Source organism: Dipodomys merriami, unplaced genomic scaffold, assembly GCF_024711535.1.
Source record: "Dipodomys merriami isolate MVZ:Mamm:240054 unplaced genomic scaffold, mDipMer1.0.p SCAF_26, whole genome shotgun sequence".
NCBI classification, from domain to species: domain Eukaryota; kingdom Metazoa; phylum Chordata; class Mammalia; order Rodentia; family Heteromyidae; genus Dipodomys; species Dipodomys merriami.
In genome coordinates this window covers 9,798,095-9,824,991 of record NW_027204048.1, presented here as the reverse complement: position 1 = coordinate 9,824,991, position 26,897 = coordinate 9,798,095, and the positions used below count along the sequence as shown (strand labels likewise).

At 33.6% G+C, this 26,897-nt stretch overlaps 1 protein-coding gene across 7 annotated transcripts in view; it reads right to left on the bottom strand.

The window, feature by feature from the left end:
• Positions 1-26,897, bottom strand: part of Rfx3 (regulatory factor X3) — a 239,868-nt gene that overhangs the window by 50,279 nt on the left and 162,692 nt on the right. For all 7 annotated transcript variants that reach the window (XM_070035668.1, XM_070035669.1, XM_070035665.1 and 4 more), the window contains 3 exons: positions 22,362-22,436; positions 13,255-13,436; positions 9,691-9,810 (listed from right to left, as the gene is read on the bottom strand). In XM_070035668.1, the coding sequence (XP_069891769.1) occupies positions 9,691-9,810; positions 13,255-13,436; positions 22,362-22,436 (377 nt within the window). The remainder of the gene's footprint in view (positions 1-9,690; positions 9,811-13,254; positions 13,437-22,361; positions 22,437-26,897) is intronic.

Below are 26,897 nucleotides of genomic sequence, written 5' to 3'. Positions count from 1 at the left end.
AACCTGGGACTGAATTAAAAAGAAAGTATCCAAGTCACCAGAAGGTACACATTTATCTTTAGCTCCTAGTTTCATGGTTTTATAAACTTTCCATGCTCTATGATAAAGAAAAGGAGCACAAGGGCAAGAACAGAATCTTTGAAAGACAAGTAATGCATACAAACAACAAAAGAACCTGAAGGTTTCCTAGGGGAAGCACACATAAAGAAGTAGGCAGCAATTAAAATTTTTCTTTCGAATAGATTGGGCTTATTTTCTTTCTGTACAAAAATTGAGAAATAAAGCCAGGTGCCAGTGGCTCACACCTATAATCCTAGCTACTCAGGAGGCTGATATCTAAGGATTGCAATTTGATGCCAGCCAGGTGGTAAAGCCCCTGAGATTATTATCTCCAATTAACTACCAAAAAAAAACAGAAGTGGAGCTGTGGCTCAAGTGGTAGAGCACTAGTTTTGAGCACAAAACTACAGGGACACGGCCCAGACCCAGAGTTCAAATGGCAAGACAAGCAAAAACTAAAGATGATGATGATGATGATGATGATGATGATGATGATGATGATAATGATGACAGATCAGAAGAAAATGTAAAATGAACAATAAGATTACACTTTTACATAAATTTTACATAATGAATGAATTACAAATAAATTTACATAAATTCATTTACATAAATATGCATCCTTACATCTTTTTCTTATTTCCAATTGTATTTATGAACAAAAGAACTTATTATTCTCCTCATTCAGACATCTGAGTTTTATGTTAATGCCTTTACTAATAAACGTGCAAATAATTAATGTCATTAATGTGCAATTATGACTACCAATATCCACAATATGTGAACAGGATATACTGAAAATACTTGCACTTTGCAATTTTTCATAATGACGTCTGCAATTATTTTTTACATGACAATATCTCACAAACTATTTGTAAAAGCAAGAACGAAGTCAAGAGCACGAAGGGGAGAAAAGGCACAACACATTTCTTCTTTATGGCAGTGATTTTAGTGAGAACTTCTTTAACAACAAAATATTGGTTGCTATTTTCTAACTGTATAAAAGAAATCCAGCCCACTTTTCTATAATGCAAAAGCCTTCTAGAAAATTCTTTTCAATTGAGACACACCCAGATACAGGGAATGGAAGAATTTGAATGGTAATGTGCTTAAAGTGTCATTTATGAAGAACTGAATGTTTTTCTGATCTTTTCGTACATTTTACACAATTATCTTAAGAGAATCAAAGAAACTGTGTGGCAAGAATCTTGTGGGGAAAATTAGTTTCTTAACCATTCTGTGCTAGCAGGCTCGAATAATTTTTTTTTTCCTATTTTATTTAGGGAGTTTCTATCTTCACTGATTTATTTGTTTGTTTTGTTTGTTGTTGTTTTCAGTGCTTGGATTTTCCATGTAGACACTTAAGCCACATACACAGGCCTCATTCAAATTTTAATTAGACTTCATCTAACTTTTTTTTAGCTATTAAATTTTATATCATGAATAAAATAGCATAAAACTGTTTCTTAAAGTTAATGTAGCTTGAATTCGTGGACCTTTTTTAAAAGTAGCTTAAGGAATTTGAATTATTTATTTGGAGAAGACAAAAACATATATTAACTGTATCATAAAGGATTATGATACAGTTATAACTTGGCCCATTGAGCTTTATCATACACATTTGCCCTATACAATGTCTTGTAAAACAGGCATGAATAGTAAGGGTAAAGGGACTTTAATTAAAAGATGACATACATTCTTTTTATATTGTAAGTTTTCACAGGATGGATAAATCAATCTACCTATACAGTGCTTAGCAAGCCTGTAGACTAAAAGCAAAATTATTCACTTCTTGAGGAAAACAGCAATGGTGGTTATTGTTATTTTTCATTTTTTAAATGGTGGTTATTATTATGGACAGTGAAAGTTTCTAAAGGAAGGAGATGTATTTTTAATATGCAACCCAAATCACAATGAATTAAAATTAATTTATAACTATGCTGCATACTATTGAGTGGGAATATTAATTAGAATGTGGGAGACAGAAAATGCATTAAAACCAATGTTGAGAGAAATGAGAGGACAAATTGATAAACTTTATAGAAACTACAGATCCGTGTAAGAAAAAGTCTTACATACAGATAAACAAAATTGGCCAAAAACATATGCTCAGAACTAGAAAACAAGTGTTTTCAATAACCTTAGGAGTAAGGTATCAAGGTGGATAATGATTAAATAAAAGGCAGATGCACTATGTGTATACTGACCTGCTTAAAAAAAGAACCTCTATAAGCTAGAACTGATATTGTGCTTCCTGGAAGAAAGGAATAGGAACAGTCTGGAAGGATTTTTTCATACAAGGAAGGGCAGGAACACAGCTCATTAGCAAAAAGGTTATTGTCTGTATGAAAGAGCTTCTAGAAGTGCTAACTTGATGTCTCTACTTTAACTAATAAATCACATAATGGTATAAACTCAAGTGTATTGTTTGGCATTGGATCATTGCTTAGATTATAATTCCCAGAAGTTACACATACTAGACTAAGAAAGGTTGTTCATCCTTTTAAAAAGTGTCTAAGGAAAACATACGAACCTTCATCACATTCAGAGGATAAAGTTTTCCCAGATCAGAAGGGCATTTAAAAAGGAGTTAAGAATAATTAGATTAAATATAGCCTAAACCAATACTTGTGACTCCTCATTCTTCTTGGACAAAAGTAATCAAAAATCTAGTGTTCATTTTGAAACATCAATGCATGTAGATATAGGTAGCATTTCCTAAGATTCAAATACCCATTCTCACCTCAGATCTACACACCAAAATCTGTAATAGAGCTTTAAACTGTATTATACATTTTAAGATGTAATTTCTTTAGTAGATTTCACAGTCTTAGTTTATAAAACCTTCTTTTGTCAGTACAGATCCCCTTGGCTAATGTTGTAGAAATATATTCAACAAAATTGGAGGACAGTCTTTACTCAAAAATTAAGTCATCCTTTTTCTTTTCAACTTTGGCCAGTAAGTAGTTGGACTGTGCAATACATAGCTTTAAATAGATGAATGCTCAAGATAACATATTTCGTTTGATCATACCATCAACTGATCTTTATATGAAATAAGCTCCGTAAATATTTGAGTATTTATTATGAATAAAATGTAAATGATTTTAGAAAGGTGAAATGTAAATCAATAATTTCACATTTTTAAATACTTTAGTGACCTACGATGAAAAGTCTATATTAATTCTAGTTGAATTACAACTGACTTCTTAGCATTGAAATATAATTTTTACCTTTCCTGCTTCTCCATACTCTTCATAATAACAAAAACATTAAATTACCAACCCAGATGCCCCTCAGTAGATGAATGGATCAAGAAAATATGGTATATATACACAATGGAATTCTATGCCTCCATCAGAAAGAATGACATTGCCCCATTTGTTAGAAAATGGAAAGGTTTGGAAAAAATTATATTAAGTGAAGTAAGCCAGGCCCAAAGAAACATAGGTCCCATGGTTTCCCTTATTTGTAATATCTAGTATATGTTTGAGTCAAGCAGAAAAGGTCAGATAATGTGATGTTAGGGAAATGAACCCTAAGGTATGTATTTAAATGTTTTTTTTTCTTTCATGCCATTGTTTCTAACATATTTATAAGATTATTTCTTTGTTGCTTTGTATGTCCCTCCCCCACAGTATAACCCCTGCTTTCACTGTATTTGATGTTGGTATAATTTGTGGAGGGGAAGGGGAAAAACAAATGGTTTAAATAGGGATACAGGTGGACCCATTGCAACAATGAGATGTACAAGTCGTTATGTCAAAAACAAACTTTACAACTTTGGTGCGGGGGTCGGGTGAGTGGGGAGGATTGGGTGGAGGTCGGGGGTTGGGGGGGGAGGATGGAAAGGGATGGGAAGGGGAAACAAAGGAGGAGGTTACAATGCTTGATAAGAAATGTACTCATTGTCTTGCCCATGTAATTGTAAGCCCTCTGTACAGTATTTTCACAATAAAAACAAAAACAAAAACATTAAATTATGAAAAGCAGCATGCTTTCTATTGAAAAACAAAATCTCTATGTTGAATCTTCTTTTAAAAAACTGAACTCTCTGAGCTTTTTAGTATATGAGTTTTACCTTCTTTTTACCCCTACTTATTTTACAAATTCAATATTTTTCAATTAACTTTGCCCAAAGAAGATTCTTAGTTTTCCTGTGTATTCTCTTGGGAGAGACCATTGCATCAAAGTAAGAAATAGCTCTTGGTTTTTAAAATTATTAAGAGCAAATGATCATTTTAACAGCTTGCAACTCCATGGGCAATAAAAACTAAAGTTGTTAATGATTAAGAAATCAAAGAAACACTAATGCTTTAATAGCTGAGTGTATGCATGAAACCTGTCACTAACACAGAAAATGTGAAAAATTACTAGGAATCTTTCCCCATGAGGTTGGCTAGAGCTGTTATTTATGACTTGGACAGCTGTGACTCTACTGTAAATGTAATATTCTGTCAATAATCTCACAAGCACAGACACTGAAGCAGTTCAATGGAGGATAAAAAAAACTGTATATATTTATCATCACATTCAATTCACGGTATCAAATGGAAAGATTTCATCACATTACATGAAAAATCTGAAAATGTTTTTAAAAGCAGCTGAACAATGTTTATGCAAAATGAAAAAGTATGAAACTACAGGCAAGCAGTTCTCATTGTGTTTGTAATTCCATATAATACAATCATTTTATTGAACAAAGAAAAATTGACCTAACATTTAGGATAAGAGGCTAGAATATTCTATTGCTACCTGCTAATCCATTTTGGAAAAAATAGAGCAGAAAGTCTTATCTGAAATGAACCAAGTAATATGAATATGAATGGTTCACAAGGAAATACCGAATGTAAAGAGATTCACTCCTTTAGAATAAATCAGTATTTCAGTAATTAAGCTTTGATATCGCACTAAATGTTCAAGTCATGGTTTCTGGCATCAACTCTGATAATCAATGAATGACAGAATCACATCTTTCAATATATTTTTTTGGTAATCTGCAGAATATTTGTTTATTAGCTCTACATCTAAAATTTGGTATGGAGAGGAGAAAAAAAAACTTAAATTCAAATGGAGTAGATGTGTTAACTGCTGCAGACAAAGGGGAGAGGAAGTTGCCAGCTAGAATGAATGATATCCTCATTCATTCACTTAATAAACAATCTGGCCAGGCGCTGGTGGCTCACACCTGTAATCCTAGCTACACAGGAGGCTAAGATTTAAGGATCACAATTCAAAGCCAGCCCAGGCAGTAAAGTCTGTGAGACTCTTATCTCCAATAAACCACCAGAAAATCAGACGTAGTGCTGTGGCTCAAGTGGTAGAGCACTAGCCTTGAGCTAAAGAGCTCAGGGACAGAGCCCAGGCCCAGAGTTCAAGCTTCATGGCTGACCAAAAATAAATAAATAAATAAATAAATAAATACCTGTTCAGTGCTCTTCTATGTGTAAAGAATGGTACATTAGAAGAGACCTTAATCATAGCCACTCAAGAGGCTAAGTGCAGTTTGGAGCCAGTCTGAGCAAGAAAGTCAGTAACTTCTTTCCAATTAACCATCAAAAAGCCAACAGCAGAGCTATGGCTCCAAGTGGTAGAGTGCTAGTCCTGAGAAAGAGGCTGGGGGCAGTGCTAGACCCAGAGTTCAAGCCCAAAGTACTGATACACAAAAGCAGCAGCAGCAGACATCAACATCTTTTATCTCAAGAACATCTTCATTGAGTCCTCTTACCACAGGTGATTTACAGTTAACTATGCTTTTTTTTAATATATGCTTTTTCAGCATATATATGTATATACATACACACATATTTACAACTGGCTCTTTCTTCTATTACACAGATTCCAGCAGAGAGATGCCTTTATTTGGAAAATGACAATATGGCGCTACTTGATACCAAGACATCCAACAAAACAACAATAACAACAAACCCTGAGGCTCTATTTAGGAAAATAAATAAATTTGTAAGCTTTCTCATGTAGTAAAATTACTAGGCATCTTTTACTTATCAGTAAGTAAGAAGATAATTACCAAACAAGATCTCTCATATAGGATGCTTAGTGAAGAACACTTGTAATATTGAACAAAGACACCAGCAGAGTAAGTGTTGACTGTTTTGTTGTCAAATTTTGAATTACTGTAGGTCCACAGTTGCTGAGTTATAATTGCTTAAGATCATCTTTACTTGGATGGAAAATGAATAATTATATCAGGGACTAAAGACTGACACAGTGAACATGAGCTACTCTAGTAATCAGTGCCAAGATTCTTTATTCATCTCCAAAATCCAGATGCACAGATACAAGATAATCTCTCTATAAACTCCGGTCCTCCTCAGATGTCTCAGAGCAATTAACCAGTCCTAGACACTTAGCTCTTAATAACGTCAGGTCTAGGAAAGGAATGATAGACTATTAACATCAGTCAAAGCTGGAAACCATCAGAGGTATAGGCAAACAGGAGCCACATCTGACAATTTCCAGGCTGCATTCTCTTCCAGAACACCAGAGTATTCCTACAGATTTTTTTATAGTATAATAATATACTATAGTATATAGTATATAGTATATAGTATAATATATAGCATATAATATATAGTATAATAATATAGTTAATAATGATTGTGTTTTACTTTTTTGTCATTTGAACTTTGAAACAATCTGCAAGTAGTCTGTTATTAATTTCAATTTTGCAGATGTAAAACTGAAGCTCAATAAAGTCAAACTGAGCTTCATATAGAAGCACCAGACAGCTTGTGCTCAAACCTCTACCTTCCATTTCTAAACAAAGTACTTTCAACTACTCTATGAACCGTAACTTAGGCATATTCTTCTAATGATATTCTTCCTCACTCCTTAGGAAAAAACGAGGGGATTCTGTTTGTGTGTTTATACTGGTCCTTGAACTCAGGGCTTGAACTCAGGGCCTGGGTACTATCCCAGGCTTTTGTGCTTGAGGCTAGTGCTCTACCACTTGAGCCACAGGGTCCATTTTAGGTTTTCTTTGGTTAACTGGAGATAAAAGTCTCACAGTCTTTCCTGTCCAGGCTAATATCAAACCATGATCCTCAGTCCTGTTTCATGAGTAGCTGGGATGACAGGCACAAGCCACCAGTGCCTGGCCAAAAAGTCATTTTTCATACAGTGTTTCTACCAAAATTGTGTTCCCCTGCATACTATTAAGTTTATGAATGAAACTTCTGCTGATAGAGCAGGTAAATAAGTAGTAAGTGGTACATGTCCACATTTAATTAAAACATGCTCTTCAAAATGAGTTTCACATGCTTCTTTCCATGTTGGGTTGTCTTGTTGGAGAATAGACATTTCACAATAATAAAGATAAGAGAATTATGTTCTTCTCCAACTTGCTATATGGTCATGGATAACTGATCTTTATTTTATAAGCTCCATTTTCTTATCAAGAAGATGGGTTGAAATAGTTGGTCTTTTCCTCTCAGTTCTAACATTTGATGAACTTATTTCATTTAGATGTGATGTATATATTCTATGTTGAACAGCTATTCATATTTGTTGCAGAAACCACAAATATAGTTTAACATATTCAGAATGATGACTGGGATCAAACATAGTCTAACACATGGTTGAAAGCAACTGGCTTCATTGTACCAGTTTTGCTACATCAGGATTTGGAAGACCAACCGAAATACATTAAGACCAATGTTTTCTGTCCAATGTGTTAAATATTACAAATAAGCCGCAGCAAACAAGTAAGAGCTGAAAATGACTGATTCCCTCTTGTTATACCTAATTTAGATGTTGCCTCAGTAAGGGTAGGTAAATTAGTCCATGGGTGACTTCCTTTAAAACTGAAGATTATTTCAATTAAGTGTAATTTTCCCATACATTTTCAACAGAAGACATTTTAAAAATCACATATTTTTTCTCTTCTTGATTGTCCATAATGACTTTAATAAGCAAACGTTATTATATTGTGCCAGACTACATTTCTAATCACAAGAGTTATACTCAAAGGGATTACGGAACTCCCTGGCCCACCTGTCCTTTGACTGAATGAATATCTATGGACTGCTGTTCAAATGACCCAAAATTAAATAGGTGACCATGTTTACTTCCACTTCCAACCTTCATTGAATGCTGATTGCTTCTTGTCCACTAAGTGGACTCTAATCTGTTCCTTCTCTTTTGGTAAATAGTTGGAGGAGGTATTCATCTCCTCAAGTATGTGAAAGTATGGGTTCCCTATCATCTACTTTTCAATGAAAAGCTCTTTCCAATTATTTGCAGTCTTCATGGCTATGTTCTATATGGTGATGTTGCTGGAAATCAGATTTAAATGAGAGTCCTTACATCAAGTAGCTCAACATAATGTAAAAGATATAAAATAGCAATCATGTGTACAATTAAGTCCCTTAATATTTGTTTCAGATTACAATTTCAATTGCAACTTTCATTAAACAGATGAAAAGATGCTGTGTGATATAATCACCGTTGTCTCAGAGCTAATACTTCTGAATGAACTAGTATGGACATAAAGATCTGGAAAATAAAACTAACCATTCCAGATCAGTGATTTAGGAAAAAGTCAGAGGCCTCTTTTCTAATTTCATATGTCCAAACTGAAAAGAGAAATGAGAACTTCAGGTCATTTTTTAGTTTTACTGGCAAAACAATTTTATTTTCTCTAAAATTTGAGTCATAAATCATATTGGACTTGGCTATACAAACAGGATGTAGACATTTACAAGTCATTTAACTTATCTGGTTTGATCTGGATTCATTAACTGGACTACTGATGCTCTGATTCTCATAAAGTTGCAAAGCCAGACTAGATATAGATATTTTTAAACTATCCATCCTTCCATCTATCCTTCTATACACATCCATTCACCCATGCATTTGTAAATGTATGACATCTCCTAGAGCTCTAATATTTGCAAGTCTATGTTTGTAAAAGTTAAAATTAAAGAAAATACAAATTCTAAAGCATCCTGTATGAGTTCATATTTGGTCAAAAAGTATGAATTGAACAATGTACCGAAAAGCAAGTAAGAAGCATGGTGCTGGTGGCTCACACCTGTAATTCTAGCTACCCAGGAGGCTGAGATCTAAGGATTGAGTTTGAAGCAAACTCAGTCAGGAAAGTCCATGAGACTCTGATCTCCACTTAACTGCCAGAAAACTGAAAGTGGAGCTGTGGCTCAATGTGGTAGAGCATCAACCTTGAGCAAAATAGCTCAGGAACAGTACCCAGACCTTGATTTCAAGTCCCACAACTGACCAAAAAAAAGAAAAGAAAAAAGAAAATGAAAGAAAAAAGAAAAGCAAGTCAGAGGCTGATGAATACTGAAACAATTTCTTTAGTTGGTATTTGCTCGAACTTGCTCCTTATCTTTTGTGTTTCCTTTTGGGAATAGCTTAGGATGGCACCTTTTTAAGGAGCCACATGGAAAGAAAGCAGAGTGTTTTCTTGAAATCTGGAAAATAGTATCACTGAAACTCTAAAGCAGATTGAAGAATTATCCATAGTTAGTGAAGACATGCCAAGAGTAGCCCCATTCTTGTGCACCTAGGCACTCTATTTGTTCAGAAGAGAGACCTAAGCGATTAAGAAATACACAGCTTTGACATATCAATGATAACAGCAGAGTCTACCTTTGCTTCTGTTGCATGGGTTGCTGTCTCATAGCCATATACTGCATATCTTCTTGGAGACGATTAAGGGGGGAATCTGGCTTCACACGAATCCCATAGTAATGGTACTTCGAATTTCCTCTTCATATAGAACAATAAACATTGGAAATATTAAAAAGTTAGTCAAACCAATACTAGCCATATGACAAGTTTTGCTCTGAATGGGACTTGCAAAATTTTAAGTATGTAAATTCTTGCAAAGAGAAAATACTTTTGCATACACACACACACACACACACACACACACACACACACATACACACACACAGACATCAGTACTCTTTCCAATTTTTTCTTTCATTTACAAAACAAATTGGAAGGGTAGGGTGGATCAATTTTTTTAAATAAAAATTAAACAGTTTTACTTCTAAGATTAACAGATGAACTTCTTTTTCTTTCTTTTCTTTTTTTCTTTTCCTTTTTTTTTTTGGTTGGTTGTGGGCTTGAACTCTGGGCCTGGGCACTGTCCCTCAGCTCTTCAGCTCAAGGTGAGTACTCTACCACTGGTGGTTTAGTGGAGATAAGAGTTTCACGGACTTTTGTGCCTGGCTGGCTTCGAACCATAATCCTCGGATCTCAGCCTCCTGAATAGCTAGGATTACAAGTGTGAGCCACCAGAGCCTGGCTAGATGAACTTCCATATATTTAAAGTGATCTTAAATTCATAGTATATAAACAAACTGTTAGTTTAAAAACTATAGGGCATTTCAATGCCTACACCTTTCCGTAAATTAAAACAGAAATAAAAACCTAATGTAAGGTCTTCCACTTGGAGAGATTAGATGTAGTCTCAAAAATCCAGTGGAAAAAAGAGAAAGAAAAAAAAAACACCACCACAAACACAATTTGTAGTGTTCTCTCTTACAAATTTTAAAGACAGTAGTGATAGGAAGTAGGAGGTATTAATAATGGGAAAAAAGTACAAAAAATCCCTGCTGTTTTCTCTGTAAGACTCCCAAATAGATGGGTTTCTTTTCTGTTTCCTGCAAAACAGCATTTTGCTTTAGGTGGGAGTAGTAATTTATACTTTATTGGTAAGCACTTGGGAAGAGAAGATTATCCATAGTTACCTTTGTTCAAATTTGGAGATAGGATCAAATCAAAAGTCTGATTTGCCTTGGCTTAGAAATAGTGATTTTTTTAAAAATTTAGCTTTTGCTGATTTAAGTCTAAAAACTTTTGCAAAGATATGGTCTGGTTTGAATAATTTTACCCGCTAATTTAAATGATGTATATTTTATATAAAGTTCATTTAAAAAATCTATTTAATGTGCTTCACAATTTTTACTGATTTCCTTCTGTTCTTTGGCTTGGGTAGAAACTGGATACCAATGTCCTGGGCTAGAAAAATCTCGCTGCCACCATCAGTTTTTGTCCACTAGAGTTCCTCTGTCTTTCACACACTTCATTTATTTAAACTCAACCACAGAACTTACTTTCCCCTTATTCTTCTAGGCTTTGCTTTCCAAATCAATTGCAAACACTACATACAATTTTTAAAGGAACAGGAGAGACATAATTGTTGGGGACGGTGGAGAGCAAAAGCTGTAATATTGTAAAATGTACTTATAGAATATGGATTCTACTCATTCACAAACCCAAACAACCCCAATTTGTCCCTTTCTACTTAACAGATGTGTTTCAAGGTTTGAATGGACTTCAAAATAGGATTCATTGAATTCTTTTCCAGTAACAAAAGCAGCACAACAATACAGCTATTAGAATGTTGAATAAAGCCCAGAGTTTCAAAATATTGGCATCACACATGTAAGTACTGAGCCATCAGCTAGGACATAGTAGTTTAGGTCCCTAAATAATGATTTTCCTACTTTGGGAGAAAAAAAGAATACTAGAGAAACAAAAAGCTTTTCTTCAGAGGAATGAAAGCAAGTGGTTTTAGTCTGAATAGACAATCATACTCTGCAATTTAAAAGATACTACCTTTGAAGTATAGATGGAAGAAAACACATTTATGAAAGAATCAAGCCTACAGCAATCTGAAAGCTATACATATGCTTAAATGCAAGAGAAAGAAATAAATCTGCAATTAGAACATAGAGAGATCTTGTATCTTATAAAATGCATCTAGGATTCAGGTTCAGGACACCAAAATATGGCATTTTCACATTTGAAAAAAACATCAAAAACAGGCCAGAGGAAGTAGAAAAAAAAATTCCCTTTCTCTTTTTCCCACTAAAGTGGACTTTAAAACTTAGCTTGCCATTCCTTGAAAACAGACCATCAGACCTGCATCACCCTATGCTATCTTTTTCTCTAGAGATGAAGAGAAGAATCCAGTATATGGGCCTTACAGAGTCACCCTACCATCTAACTTAGAAATTCTAGATCATAACCATTTGTGTTAAGTCATGTTTCGTTGTGGGTTTTTACCTCTGAAATATCTCTGTCATTTAAAGCTTATACCAAAGAAACAGCTTCTCTCTTCTCAATCTGTCTTTTGTTACAGGGGTCTTAGCCATAAACCTTGAAATGAGTTGTGAATCTTTTTTCCCTGACAATATTCAATCCTCTTTTCACTCTAACTATATAATGAAGTTAACTACTAGGGCACCGTTAGCTTTACTACGATTAAACATTCTTTACTACAATAATTTGAAGTTGTGAAATATAACTGATTAAAAATAACTCCTCAGAGTAGTGTTTGCTCTCTATTTAATACTTCCTAGTATACATTTTATAAGATTTTCAAATCAAATATATCCTATCTTCATGCATACCTGCTGAAAATATTTCTTTTCAATTATAAAAAAAACAAGATTCACAACACTGATTTCATCATAGTTTGAAAAGTAAAAACACTATTTCAAAAATAAAAAAAGAGAAACTGGTAGCTCTTACTTTACATTATTTATCTCTATGCAACTATATCATATTTTTATTCTAATGTTTGCATGGTTTCAAAATCAGGAGCAGAAAAAGAAGATTTAAAAAGGCCAGTGGAAAGTAAAATAGGACCAAGTTATTACCAAGGACTTCAAATACCAATATTTAGCAAGTTTACCAAATGACTTTTAATTGGTTTCAATTCTATGAAATACAAGTTACCACTTCAGTTTCTTACTCCATTCAAATAAAGTAGCTTTTTGAAAAAAAAAATAAAAACAAATACATAATTTTTTCAGAATCTGGAGATAGTTTTGCAATCACTATGAAACTTTCTCATACTACGGCTATTTTCAAAAATACTGTGATAAATATTAACATATAAGTAATATATTAATATTTAAAAGTAAAATCTCACATTAACAAGTTGGTCTGCTATCTATAGTCTGAGAATCAGTTCTTCTCCCAAATTCTGTGAGTTATTATTTAGGATATTATGTCATTCTGATTTGGTAGTGTTCAATGAATAATCACATGCCTTTCTGTATGGATTTTTATAAACTGAGTTCACTCTATATTTCTACCATATATTATCTATAATCAAGTTCTTTTGTTCAAATAACATATCTAGCTGCTTTTGCTTGAAATGGAAAGCTTATGATCCTATGTCCCAATACTCACCTGGTACCCAATCTCCTGGTTCGTAGCCCCATAAAAATCGACCTTATTAGTTTTCCAAAAGAGGCAGCATTGACTGGGTCCAGTTTATGTTCCTGACAGTGTCGAAGGTAGTGATTGTATAGTGTACTTCTGGGAAGGCTCACTCCTTCTGCTGTCTCGTAATTGTCCAACAGCCATTGAAGCTAGTCGAAATAAGACATAGTAAACACAGAGAAATCATTTTATTTGCAAAAATTTCTAAGCAATACTACAAATAAAAGATACAGAAAGACATAGAAGTTCTTCATTAAGTCTTATGATAAATTGTTGTAATTAAGAGGCCTATGTAATCTGGCTGCGAAAACACTCAGAAACACTGTAGATAGTTGAACGTGAGTTATGATCTTAGACAATAGGACAAATATTCAAGCACCTGTAGAGAGATAATAATTTTCTATGTATTAGTTGCAATTTGGAGACAAGTACTTCTTCAGGGAGTACAAATAAACTCATTAGCTGGTCACAAATGAAATGTATTACCGTAACAGAACAAAGCATGCTAGCAAACTTGGAAGCACTGCACTAAGTATGTGTTTTAGATGGTTTAATTCCAATACCTAAATAACAGGCTTCCTTATATGAAGTTTTATATTAAGGTTTTATTCATTTTTACAGAATTGTAATTTGCTTACCTCAAATTAACACTAGATAATACAATAATATTGTCCATTGGGACAAATTCTGCATGTAGGGAAAAAAAAATCAATCATTCCTTCCCCAGAAGGAAAGATAAGCGCTAGGTATTGACAAATAATTTACATGCAGTCAACAGGAACATTTTTTATAACTATTTGAGAATTTCTGCATCACAGTTGTGCTTTGTCAGAATTTTGAAATGTACACTACCATTTATTAAGGCAGTGTTTTTATTGGTTTAAAGTTCACCTGTAAAATTTCAATGTTGTCTGATGGGTTTTGAAAGAATCTTTAAATTCATAATGTGCAAGTCATTTTCAGAAAATCTAGTCTAGTATATATTTTTGAATTCTATTCTGAGCGTTTGTCCATTTATCATGTACAAAGGAGACTTGTTATACTTAAATGATTTTTCTTAAGGTTGGTTTCCAACTCCCATTTCCTAATCAGGAATAGTTTCTAAAACAGTGTTTAAAATAAATAGTTCCTAAAGGTTTCTTAATTAGAAGTCTGATAGTTGTACAAAACCTCTGAAGTTTTCATATTATTTGTCTCAACAAAAATTCCTTAAGAGGTTTAACAAGTAGCATTTAAAATACAATTTTAGTTAAACGTAAGTTATAGAAGTAAAAGAAATTGTTTATAGAGTAGCAATGTGTTACCATGATGAATGTGACCCCATTTTTCCTTGGAGAATTTAGAGCTAAGTATTTAAAATGATGATATGGAAATCAAAAAACAATTAAAGCACATTTTAATTTTGTGTATATATTTTAAGATTTGTGATCTTGACTATGAACTTCCAGAAGTTTTATTTTAAAAAATTCATTAAGATGGTGGTTTCTAGCATTTTAACTCTGACAATAAATTCTCCAGAAACATTTCAAGTTCAACTATTTCTACATGATGCTTATATAATTAAAATTATGTAATTAAACCATAGTGGTTACTGGCTTTGGAAATATGGCTATAAAGAACAGAGCCTTTTTTTTTTTGTTGGTCGTGGGGCTTGAACTCTGGGCCTGGGCGCTGTCCCTCAGCTCTTCAGCTCAAGGCGAGCACTCTACCACTTGAGCCACAGCGCCACTTCCGGTTTTCTGGTGGTTTATTGGAGATAAGAGTCTCACGGTCTCTTCTGCCCGGGCTGGCTTTGAACCGCGATCCTCAGATCTCAGCCTCCTGAGCAGCTAGGATTACAGGCGTGAGCCACCAGCGCCCGGCAGAACAGAGCCTTTTAAAAATGAAATTAATATCTGTTCAAGTTGTCGTCTTCTAATGAACAGATATCCATGTAAATCCATATATTGTGTGTGTGTGTGTGTGTGTGTGTGTGTGTGTGTGTGTGTGTGTGTGTGTGTGTGTGTGTGTGTGTGTGTGTGTGTGTGTTGTACTGGTCCTTGGGCTTAAACTCAGGGAGTAGGTGCTGGCCCTATGCTTCATTTACTCAAGGCTAGCACTCTACCACTTGCTCTACTTCCTGCTTTTTTTGGTTAATTGGAGATAAGAGTCTCCTGGACTTTCCTGCCTGCCTTGGCTGGCTTTTTAAAAAATTTTTTTGGCCGGACATGGGGCTTGAACTTTGGGCCTGAGCCCTGTCCCTCAGCTCTTCAGCTCATGGCAAACACTCTACCACTTGAGCTACAGCGCCACTTCCGGTTTTCTGGTGTTTAATTGGAAATAAGAGTTCCATGGTTTTTCCTGCCTGGAACCATGATCCTTAGATCCCAGCCTCCTGAATAACAAGGATTACAGGTGTCAGCCAACCCCTCCCAGCTAAATATACACATCAGAACACACTGATTAGCTCTAGAAGATAGACAACCATCTACTATAAAGCTCTACAATGATTACATAAAATAAATTTTCATTCTTTTCAAAATTTTCCTATATTTGTAGCCTACTGTCAGAAGCCAAATTTTCTAAAGAGAGTCAGACATGATTTCTGAGTTTATTAAGTGATACCCAGAAAGCACTGGTTATCTGTATTTGTTTAATGTAAGGGTGTAAATGAATTAGGATATTCACTTGCTATGGCTGGAATCAGTAGTCGGCCTGTAGCAGCGCCGTTGATGCTCAGGTGAACCATATTGCATTGAAACATACTGGCTGTACTTTTGTGTACATATACTAGATAGAGCAAAGGCAACTGACTTCTACTGGCATTCTTGAAATGTTAAAAAGAGGAATTTAGGCCCTGATATCAAGAATTATAAAGCACTAATTTTTAAAAAGCCCTAAAAAGGCACACACACAAAGCTTTAGTATTTTTCAATTTAATAAGGGTAGTAAGATAATATGTAATATGTAATATTTTTCAATTTAATAGTAATAAATATGTGTAAAGTAAAAAATTAAAGATGTTTTCATACATAGTCCTACATATCCTCAGATAATACATAGTGTCAAAGACATAATAGAATGGTTGATAAAAAGAAGTGATTAAAAGCCAATATTATTTTTATTGCTAACATAGAGATGTGACATATCTACATATGAAATCATAAAAGGGCACTGTCTTTCAGAAATAGAATATAGTCAAATTTGTAAATGAACTTTGTAAATAAAAGTATAAAATAAGAAAAGTAGATTAATGTAACTAATAATCACGTGATACGAAGTTCCACATGAATGGGGAACTTGGTGACTACAACTCTGACGGCAGCAAAGCGACATTTTGTGTTTGCAGGGGGAAGAACGTCATTCCCCGCCAGAATCCTGGAGAACACGTTAAGGAGCAAGCAAGAGATCGAGGAGGAGGAGGTCCTAGTGCTGAAGGGACAGACAGTACAGGTCTCTGTTGGTTGGGAAACTTGCCAGCCACTATGATACATAGGGTATTTTCTCCTAGAAACTCCCTGTGTACACAATTATTTCAAAGCTCCCAGTTAGTACTTGGAGATAAGGTGGAGGATTTTATATCTGTACTTTATAGACAGGTATTTAACGTTCCGGTTTTGAAACAGTTGTGAAATTATAAATCAGACATTGAGTCTAAAATATAATTTTTTTTTTAATCAGTCCTGTGGTTTGTTTGAACTTAGGGTCTGGGGACTATCTATCCCTGAGCTATTTCACTCAAGGTTAAAACTCTACCTCTTTGAGCCACAGCCCACCTCTGGTTTTCTGGTGGTTAGCTGGAGATAAGAATTTCACAGACATCCCTGCTCTAGCTGGCTTTGAACTGCAATCCTAGATCTCACCCTCCCGAGTAGCTAGGATTACAGGCAGGAGCCACCAGTGCCAGGGAAACATAAGTTCTATTATTAATGAAACTTAGCAGTTAAGTTTCTATGCAATATTAAACATAATCTAAAGGAATATGCTCCATAAAACATGGAAAGGAAGTTAACACTATTAAAAGTACATTGTTGTTACCAGAAGAGATGTGGACATTAGAATCCAACAGTCCTACCAACGAGTAATTTAGCATTAAACTACTACTATTTTTCTTACTTCTTTATGAAATGTCTTATAAAATATATGTTTATGATTTTCAAAGTTTATGAAATATCATAGAAAGTTTTAACCTTTATCTTTCAAACCTGATTATTCCACTAACGAACTAAAATATACTCATTTAAGGGCAGAATCCAAGATAATTGCATTTTTCAACCTTTGCATCTAATCTATATTAGTCAGAATAGATTAAAGCAGATGAACAGTTCTTATATTTTCCTAGAGAGAAGTAATGATTGACAAATGAAATTAAATCAATTTTGCACTGCCCAATTAAAGCTAAATGCAACATTTACCTTATTTTTTCAGATGAATTATTATCTATTGGTATACTGACAATACTCATTTTGACAGATCTTATTTCTATAATAACATATTTATAATACTGTAAAGTCAAGTAGAATGAGTGAAAATAGGGCTTTGTTTTGAGCTAAATATATTTAAGTAATCCCAACTAGAAAAAAAATAATCACAGAACAATTAGTTGCACTGTTTTTAAAAAGTATAAAACGAATGCCTAGAGATTTTTATTACTTTAAACAGAATTTTAAAACTATACAATCTTAACAACATTCTATGAATGTTAGGAAAATGTAATTGAAAAACATTTCTGGTTTCAAATCTACAATTTGTTTTTGCCTCAAACTGGATGTATAACTATGAAGTGCTAATTAATAATTAAATGCTAATTGTATTAATTACAAATAAGAAATATAAAATAAACTTGTTTACAATAAAGAAAAATTTGATATCCTATTCAGATTTAGGCAGACTATATATGCCATTTAGTGAAAGAATTTCACATACAAAAATCAGAAACAAAATATTTAAGTAAAAATTATTGTACTGATAGGATTTTGTGAAAAATAACCAAATTACCATTCTAAATATCCAAAGATGAATGATGTCACTTTAGGCTATGCCATTTAAAAGAGTAAATTGTTTGTAGCATAAAAAGTTATCTATTCTTAAACTCAAAGTGCATGCAGAGAAATTAGCTAGAGTAACCATATATTTTTTATTTGATTAGCATGCTAGGAGAAATCATTTTCTTCCCCAAGCCATGTAGACACATAAACCTATTGGAAGAATATGTGAAAACAATACCATGTGTTATCATTCTTCACCCATGGCGGGAAAAGTCATCCTTGAACACTGAAGGTAAGAGAAGGTCTGTTTGACTCTATGGTTTCTAATATTTATCCATTTAGGAAATGTTCAATAAGCATCCACTACGTTCCAGCACTGTACAAGGCACCAGGGATACACTGGTAGGGAAAGTTTAAGAATCCTTAGTCTCTTATTTAGTTACTGTCCATGAGATGCTTGTGCTGCCATAATTGCCATCTTTTTAATATTACTAATAGAATAAAGCATGAGATGCTTCATAGTTAAGTGAGGTTATATATAATGTATATATTGTTGTATGTGTATGTATATTTAATTCCAGAAGGTAATAGCATGCTCTACTAACAAAATGGATTAGCAGTACAAAATACTATCAAAAATATGCTGAAAATGGGATACAAAATTTAACATCTACCCCATCATCTAATGTGGAAAGGAGAAAAGCAAAGCAATGTGCCAGATTCTACTAAGAGGGCTGACTTACTGGATTTGGTAAGGATGGGAGAGAATGTTGACAGAGGTAAAACTGATCAAGATTCATTGTATGCATATACTGCTTTATGGAATGATAACTTCTTTGTACAATTAAGTTAAAAATAAAATTTAAAAAACTTCCCAAAACTATGCTAAAAATCAAATGCACAAACAGGAAACAAAATCTTTTTTATTCCATGTCTCATGAGAAAAGACATTTTTGCTTAAAAGTTATGATTAAGACCCCTCTTCAAAAACTACTAAATATATTGGGCTGGAAATGTGGCTTCGTGATAGAGTGGTAGAGTGCTCTCCTAGCATGCATGAAGTCCTGGGTTCCATTCTTCAGTACCACATAAACAGAAAAATCTGGAAGTGGTATTATGGCTCAAGTGGTAGAGCCCTAGTTAAGCAGGGACAGGGCCCAGGACAGTGCCCAAGCCCTGAGTTCAAGCTCCACGACCAACCAAAACAAACAAACAAAAACTAATAAATGTAGCTGGGCTCCGGTGGCTCACAGCTGTATTCCTACTCAGGAGCTGAAATCTAAGGGTCATGGTTTGAAGGTGGCCTGTGCAGGAAAGTCTGTGAGACTCATCTCCAATGATCTACCCAGAAAAAGCCAGAAATGGTGATATGGCTCAAGTGGGAGAGTGCTAGTTTTGAGCACAAAAAGCCCCAAGAACCAGAAAAAAAAAAAAAAGAAAAAATTGGTAAATGTAGAACACATATAACAATTTATCTTTTTAAAATTAATCTTTGATAGAAACTGATAAATCAGGGAACATGCCGATGCGAATCTCACAAACTTTAAATTATTCTATAATAGGTAGAATTATTATACTATATTATACTATCTTAGTACTATAATTATACTATAGTATATAAAGGTAGCATATTTTACTGACATATAAAGTATTAACAAGCAGCCAGAAGTGTTGGTACATGCCTATAAACATAAATACCCAAGAGGTAAAAGCAGGAATCCCAGAAAATAGTAGTAAGACCCTACTGTAATATCAAAATGCAAAAAAAAAAAAAAAAAGATATGGTCCTATATTGCAGTACTTGCTCAGCAAGCATGTGTCTCTGGGGCAATCTCCACTACCACTAAGAACACTAAATAAATAAATAAAAGCATAACAACAATACATTTAAAACCTATCTTACCACTGACAAATGTATATACAACAAAAAAATCACCATGTTTATAGAATGTAAAATACCTTTAAAGGTATTTTGTTCAATGTTCTAGAAGACATGTGATATGAAATTCGTTGTAGTTGTTTGGATAAATCTAACAAAAATTGGGGGCATTTTTAACTACCCAAGGATAAAAAGACAACAGAATCGTTCTCTGTGGTCAAGAAGGAACTAAGCTCACTGGCTGGCCAACAGTTCTGCTCACTGTTTACAATAGTCTATAGACTCATTTGGATTTTTAAAGACTAAAATGAACCAGGAGAACACACAAAGATGATCACTTCACTAGCAACATTTGTGCCCACTCTTTGTGCACATACTGACACACCATTGGACATTTTTAACCGTAAGGAAGGTTTTCTAGACCACTTAATAAAGACATCATGAAGCTATGAAATAATACACTGTTGTCTGATGTTTATACAGCTTAGTCGACACGATTATTAATATTAAATATTGGTTCACAAATTTTTAAGAGAAAGTAATTTTTAAAAACTTTAATATATTTTAAAACAGTGAACCAAATCCCCAAATAAAAAATTGTGAACATACTAATTGAGTAATTGAAGGTAAAATTAAACATATTATATATTTTCCTATTTTTAATGTATGTCAAATAAAGTAAAATGTGAATTAAATTATCAAATAAAACTTAGAAGTCTGAAAGTTGGTCAAGACTATAGGAAACTCTTTTCCTATGTTCCCATCCACTCCTCACTTGGGATATTCAACATACAAACATCAGCTGGTCCTTTCCTCCTTTTCACAAACACACAGCCTACCAATGCACACTCAGCCTTTAACATGTCCACAGTATCATACAATTGTGTCCCAATACAACTGGACACAATTAGGTAATAAATGAAAGCATGACATACTCAAAATAAAATTTCAGAAATGCATTTTTGGATTGTGTCATATAAAGGGCCCAAATAATGGTATTATTTTAAAATTCATAAGCATAATTTTCATCAAAATTATAAGCATTCTCCAAGTTGGTTAATTTGGGGGGGGGAGGCACGGGAAAGGAGGGAATCGGGAAACTTTCCTTTCAAAAGGAAACAAAATACCCTATCCAAAAACAAAAGTGTTAGAACATAAGTGGATAGGGTAGTAATATTTTGTAATATAAATAATTATTGCAAAGTTCAAATATTTAGAATGCATACTAAAAACACTTTCTGTAACATTTTATAAATGAAACAATAAAATAAATGGGGTAACAAAATTTTGTTTTGATTTTTAAGTTTTCAGTAACAAATGATGGAAAAAATTAAGAAAACACAATAATTTTCTCCCTAAGTTTAGGAATGTAGTCAATTGGGAAGGGAAAGTAATTCTTCCAAAAATGTCATTGATTTATCCAAACTAGATGCAAGTCACAGGTCTGCTCACTTTTATTTTCCAGCCTCAGAAGTCATGGTGACAAAGTAAATTTTAATCAGCACATTCATTGTTTCCCCATAATTTAACAGTTGACAATAATGATTGTAATTTCACAAAACTGTCGTCCTCCTTAACACACTTACCAGTGTCAGAGTGATGGTGCATCTGGTGACAGTGAGAGTCTCAATGTTAGGGATGGCAATTCTCTCTACCCAAGTCATTAGCAAACTATGGTTTGTCTACAGCCTCACTTTTTCTTTTGGCCAATTTTCATTTCTCTTTAGTTTTTAGAACCTGAGTTCTTCTATATCATTATTTCTAGTCTGTCTCATCTAGTCAAATTCGTGAAGAAATCATTTTCAAACAGCTTAGCACTGGATTTGGCATTGGTCATCACTCATCCACTTAAAAAGCATTACAGTACACATGGCTATCTCTATGTCTCTCTACGTAAATGTGGACTACAGTTTTTTGCTTCATAGAAAATAAATACCTAACCAGAAAACTTTATAAGAGACTGATTGCTTTTTCTTTTTTAAAAAAATAAATGGCAGTCTGTCATTTATTTTGAAATTGTTGTATAAAAACCTAGTAAAGCAGTACCGTGGGATCTCTATTATGAGATATTCCATAAAATAGCCATTAAATGATTCAGAGATTATAGGGTGCTGAGAAAGGAAGGTTAAGAAGCAAAATAAATAAGATAAATAAAACAAGCATTTAGAGGCAAGCAACACATGCAGAACAAGCAAGAGATTAGTTTACGTGAAGAAGAGGCAACTTACATGGCTGTTGAGAAGAGAGCTTCTGTGAGTGGACAGACCGTCAGACTTTTGCAGCGTCTCAATCGCCATTTCAATCTGATAATAGATGTCATTAAAAAAAAAAAAGGGCTCAAGACAAGATAGTAATAAAAGGCTCACCAGAGAATTTTTGATAGATTTTTTTAAAGTTCAATTTCTTCTTCAATGGTGGCTAATGAACAGCTATCACTAAATGTGTTTTTCCCTGTCCCTCCCATCCCAAGAATAAAACAAAAATATGTACATTAATTATACGCCCAATCACATGAGTAAACCTTTTTAAACACTGTGTAATTATAATCAGTATGAAGATCCAAGGAGCAGGAACGCATGTGGACTTTTCTAGTTTATAAGAAAATATATTTTTTTAAATTTCATAGTTCAAGATGGGTTATGGGAACCACTGTCTAAATAGTATCCTAAAGAGGATTTGATATTTGTTTTATTCTGTCATACAAAAAAAGAAACATACAGCAGATTCTATGGTATTTTATTTCATATGTACAAAATCCTTTCCTAGTGGTTAAATGTTACTAAATCTACCCATTGCTCACTTAATTGTGTATAAAAATTTGGAAGGGGGGGTCATTTCAATGCACATGTAACTATGTAACTAACATGTAACTATGGCCTCTACATTGTATTTGAAGATATGGTGATGAAGCAGAGACATGAGGAATGATAGCAGAAATGAACGTAGAAGGGAAAATAATCAGAGCCAAGAAAGGAAAGGGGCAACTACAGAAAGAGTTTTATTCTAAGTACTCGCAGCATACTACATGTGATACATTCCTAACACACATTTTAAAATGTCTAATTTTCAGCTCCCAGAAAGAGTACACATTCTGTTTTTTAAAAAAATGCATCTCACACGCAGTCATTATGTTAAAAATATTAATTATTTGAAGGAAATCATATAATAAAGTTTAAGCAATAACTCATTTTGAAACCTAATTTCATTTCTTATAGTTTACTTTGGTTATTGAAATTGATAATGCCTTGAAACTTTAACATACTGTCACCTTGCAAAGAGAAATGATAGGTGATAGTTAATATGTTTAGCAGTCTTTTTAATTTTCTCTCTGGTTTGCAGCTCTATTAAGGTAGAACAATACATACAGAACATTCAGCATCAATCACAGCAATATTCAATCTAATTGTTTCCCTAAACAACTTGATATTTAAAACTTTACTTTATACATTTTCCAAATGTATTAATATTTTAATAATTCCTCAAATTAATAAAATACATCATGAAGAAAATTAGATTAAGATACTATTTTAAAATTCTTAAAATATATTCAGACTATGTAAAATAGAACTTATTCTATTATAAACTTTAATTTTAAACACAAAACTAGGTAAATTTTCCTCTAAAATGGAAGAGATGGTACATATAGTTTATCACTGCACTTGAATATGAAGTGAAGAAAGTGATACTGCGTAAGTAAACAAAGATATATTTTGGAATGAGAAATGTAATAAGCAAGCAAACATTTTATGAAAATGTTAAAAAACAAAACTAGAGAACTTTGGTGTGACAACTGCTAAAAAAGAATCATACTTGCTTATTTTCAAAGAGAAAACCCCAAAAAAGCTGAAAAGATGCATGTGAACATAAATCACTTCTAAGCAGAATTTGCTCCAAATTTAATTTGATCAGATGCCTATATTTTCTTTCATTTTAATGTCAAAATGGTCAGGTAAGATTTTAGTTTAATACACTTCATAGGTTTAAATGAATGAGAAACACAATCAGAAATGTAATAGCTAAGTAACTCATAGGAAGAGATTCAGGCTCTGGGTTCTTGCTGCAATTTTAAGTTAGACAAGCCTGCATTTCCTTTCCTAAGACAATCTAAGCATTTCTTTTTCTTAGACAAACACATGTTTCTGAAGTAACTACTCTGCTGGTCCTAGATTTCTAGTCTATTGCCAGGTTTCTAGGAAAGGGTCAATTCCTTCCTGGCAGGATTTTGTTTTCATCGCATTTATTTAGGAGCTGGATACTAAACACAGGATCTTCCATTCAGCTATCTTCTTGGCCCTAGCAAGACAATAGAAGTTTTGGAGAACCAATGGCACAATGGATATAGGTAGGATATATGTAGGTCCAAGTGAAGCCTCCAGGGATAGTAGAGTGACTTCCTGAGCCTTTTCAGTTCAGATCTTCTTTGTCCTTTTGGCTATTTGGCTAATTTATTTTCACCTACAGAATAAAAAATTCTGAGACCCATATAGGAAACTTAATATGTGTTTATCATGTTCAGTTTAACAACGGAAAGGAATTCAAATCGCCTAGAAGAATCACTAGCTCTTACTGTGCTTTTTAAAAACTAGTTTTATCTATTAAGTCATAACTGTTTATTCATTATATATATACCCACATATATGCATATATATAGGTATACATATATATATATATATATACTGTCATGTATATGATAATGTGTGATAAGAAAAAATCCATAATGATTAAGATATTACAATACAGTTAGAGGGAACATAATCATACAAGTAAATGCACAATTATACACATAGAAGTACATGTAACAAAAATTAAAGTACAGTTAAGAAAGGTAGAGGAAAACGAACATATTCTTTAAATTTAAAGAGAAAATATTCTTCAGGTTAAAAAAACCTTGGCTTCTTGAATATATGATTAAAATTGTGAATCTGCTATATTAACAAAATATATTTAATAATACCAACAACATTTGTATTAACTTTCTCAGTGTTTACACACACACTAAATTCAGAGCTCATTCTTCAAATGTGAAACAAGTTTGTAAGGTAACACACACACGCTATTGGTTAAAACACCTTGGAATTGTATATTGATATGTAAACATCAGTTAAGACAATGTCATTAAGGTTTTGAGGGAAGTATATGAGTGCTCAACAAGTGTTGCTTCACAATTGTCACAGTGGAGAGACAGTCTACAGAATGAGAGGAAATCTTTGCCAGCCAGTCATGTGATAAGATGAATATCTAGACTATGGAAAGAACTTAAAAATCATAGACACCAAAAATAATTTAATCGATAAATGGACAAGTTATTTGAACAGATAGTTCACAAAAGAAATACAAGTGGCTGGTAAGTGAAAAAAAAAGCTCAAAATCCTTAGCCATTATGGAAATATATATATATATATATATATATATATATATATATATATATATATATATATATATGAAAACTACAATGAGATTCTATCTACTCCAGTTACAATATTTATCAATAAGAAAACAAATAATGACAAATGATATCCTGTGGGAAGTATGGCAGGGAATGTAAACTAGCATGTCTACTTGGAAATCAGTAGGGAAGTCCCTCACAAAACTAAAAGTAGAGCATCAATTTGGCTCTGTTATGTCATTTCTGGTTACATAAATGAAAGCATGTAAGTCAGTATACAATAGAGATCACTGTAGCATACTTTTGTTTATTGCAGCACTATTTATAACAGCCAAGGAATGGAATCAGCCTAGGCTTCTATCAATAGACGAATGGATAAAGAAATAGGGTATCTAGACACAACAATTTTATTCAGTCATACAAAATAATTACACTATCTCACTTCCAGGAAAATGGATAGAACTGGAAAACATGTTAAGCAAAATAAGCCAGGTGTAGAAAGACAAACATTAAATGTTTTCTCTCATATGTAAAATCAAGTTTTGTTTTGTTTTGTTTTTGGAAAAAGAAAAACATAGGTCATTTGACAGGACAAAAGAAAAGAGGGAGTGATAGACAGGAATATGATTAAAGTATACTGCATACATATATAAAAATGTCATAATGAAACCCACTTAAAGCCAGGCTCATACCTGTAATCCTAGATACTCAGGAGGCTAAGATCTGAGGATTGAAGTTCAAAGCCAGCCCAGGCAGGAAAGTCTGTGTGACACTTATCTCCAATGAATGACCAGAAAACTGGAAGTGGTGCTATGGCTCAAAGTAGTAGAACACAAATCTTGAGGGGAATAGCTCAGGACAGTGCCCAGGCCCTGAGTTCAAGACCCACACTGACAAAAAAAGAAGAGGAGGAGATGGGGAGGCTATGGAGGAGGTGAGGAGGGGACAGAAGAGGAAGCAAAAGAGAAGGAAGAAGAGGAGAAAGTGAAACCCATTTAAAATAGAATAGAAACCCTGTCTATAATCCTAGCTATTAAAGAGGCAGAAATCAGGAGAAAGGTTGATGGTAGGTTCTAGCCAAAAGGTAAGCGACCCTATTTATAACCTGGTTATGGTGGTATACAAGTATGATCTTAGTTACTGGAAGATATGGGTCTAAGGGCAGTACCAGGCAAAAAAATAAAGAGATTCTATAAAAAAATAACTAAAGCAAAATAGGGTTAGAGGTGTGGTTCAACTGGTATCACATCTGTGAAGGACGCACTAAATCCTGACTTCAGTGCTATCAAAAAAAAAAGAAAAGAGGAAGGGAGGGAGGATATGGGTTTGCACATATATAATGCCCCCCCCACATACTGTATATATAGTTACATACACA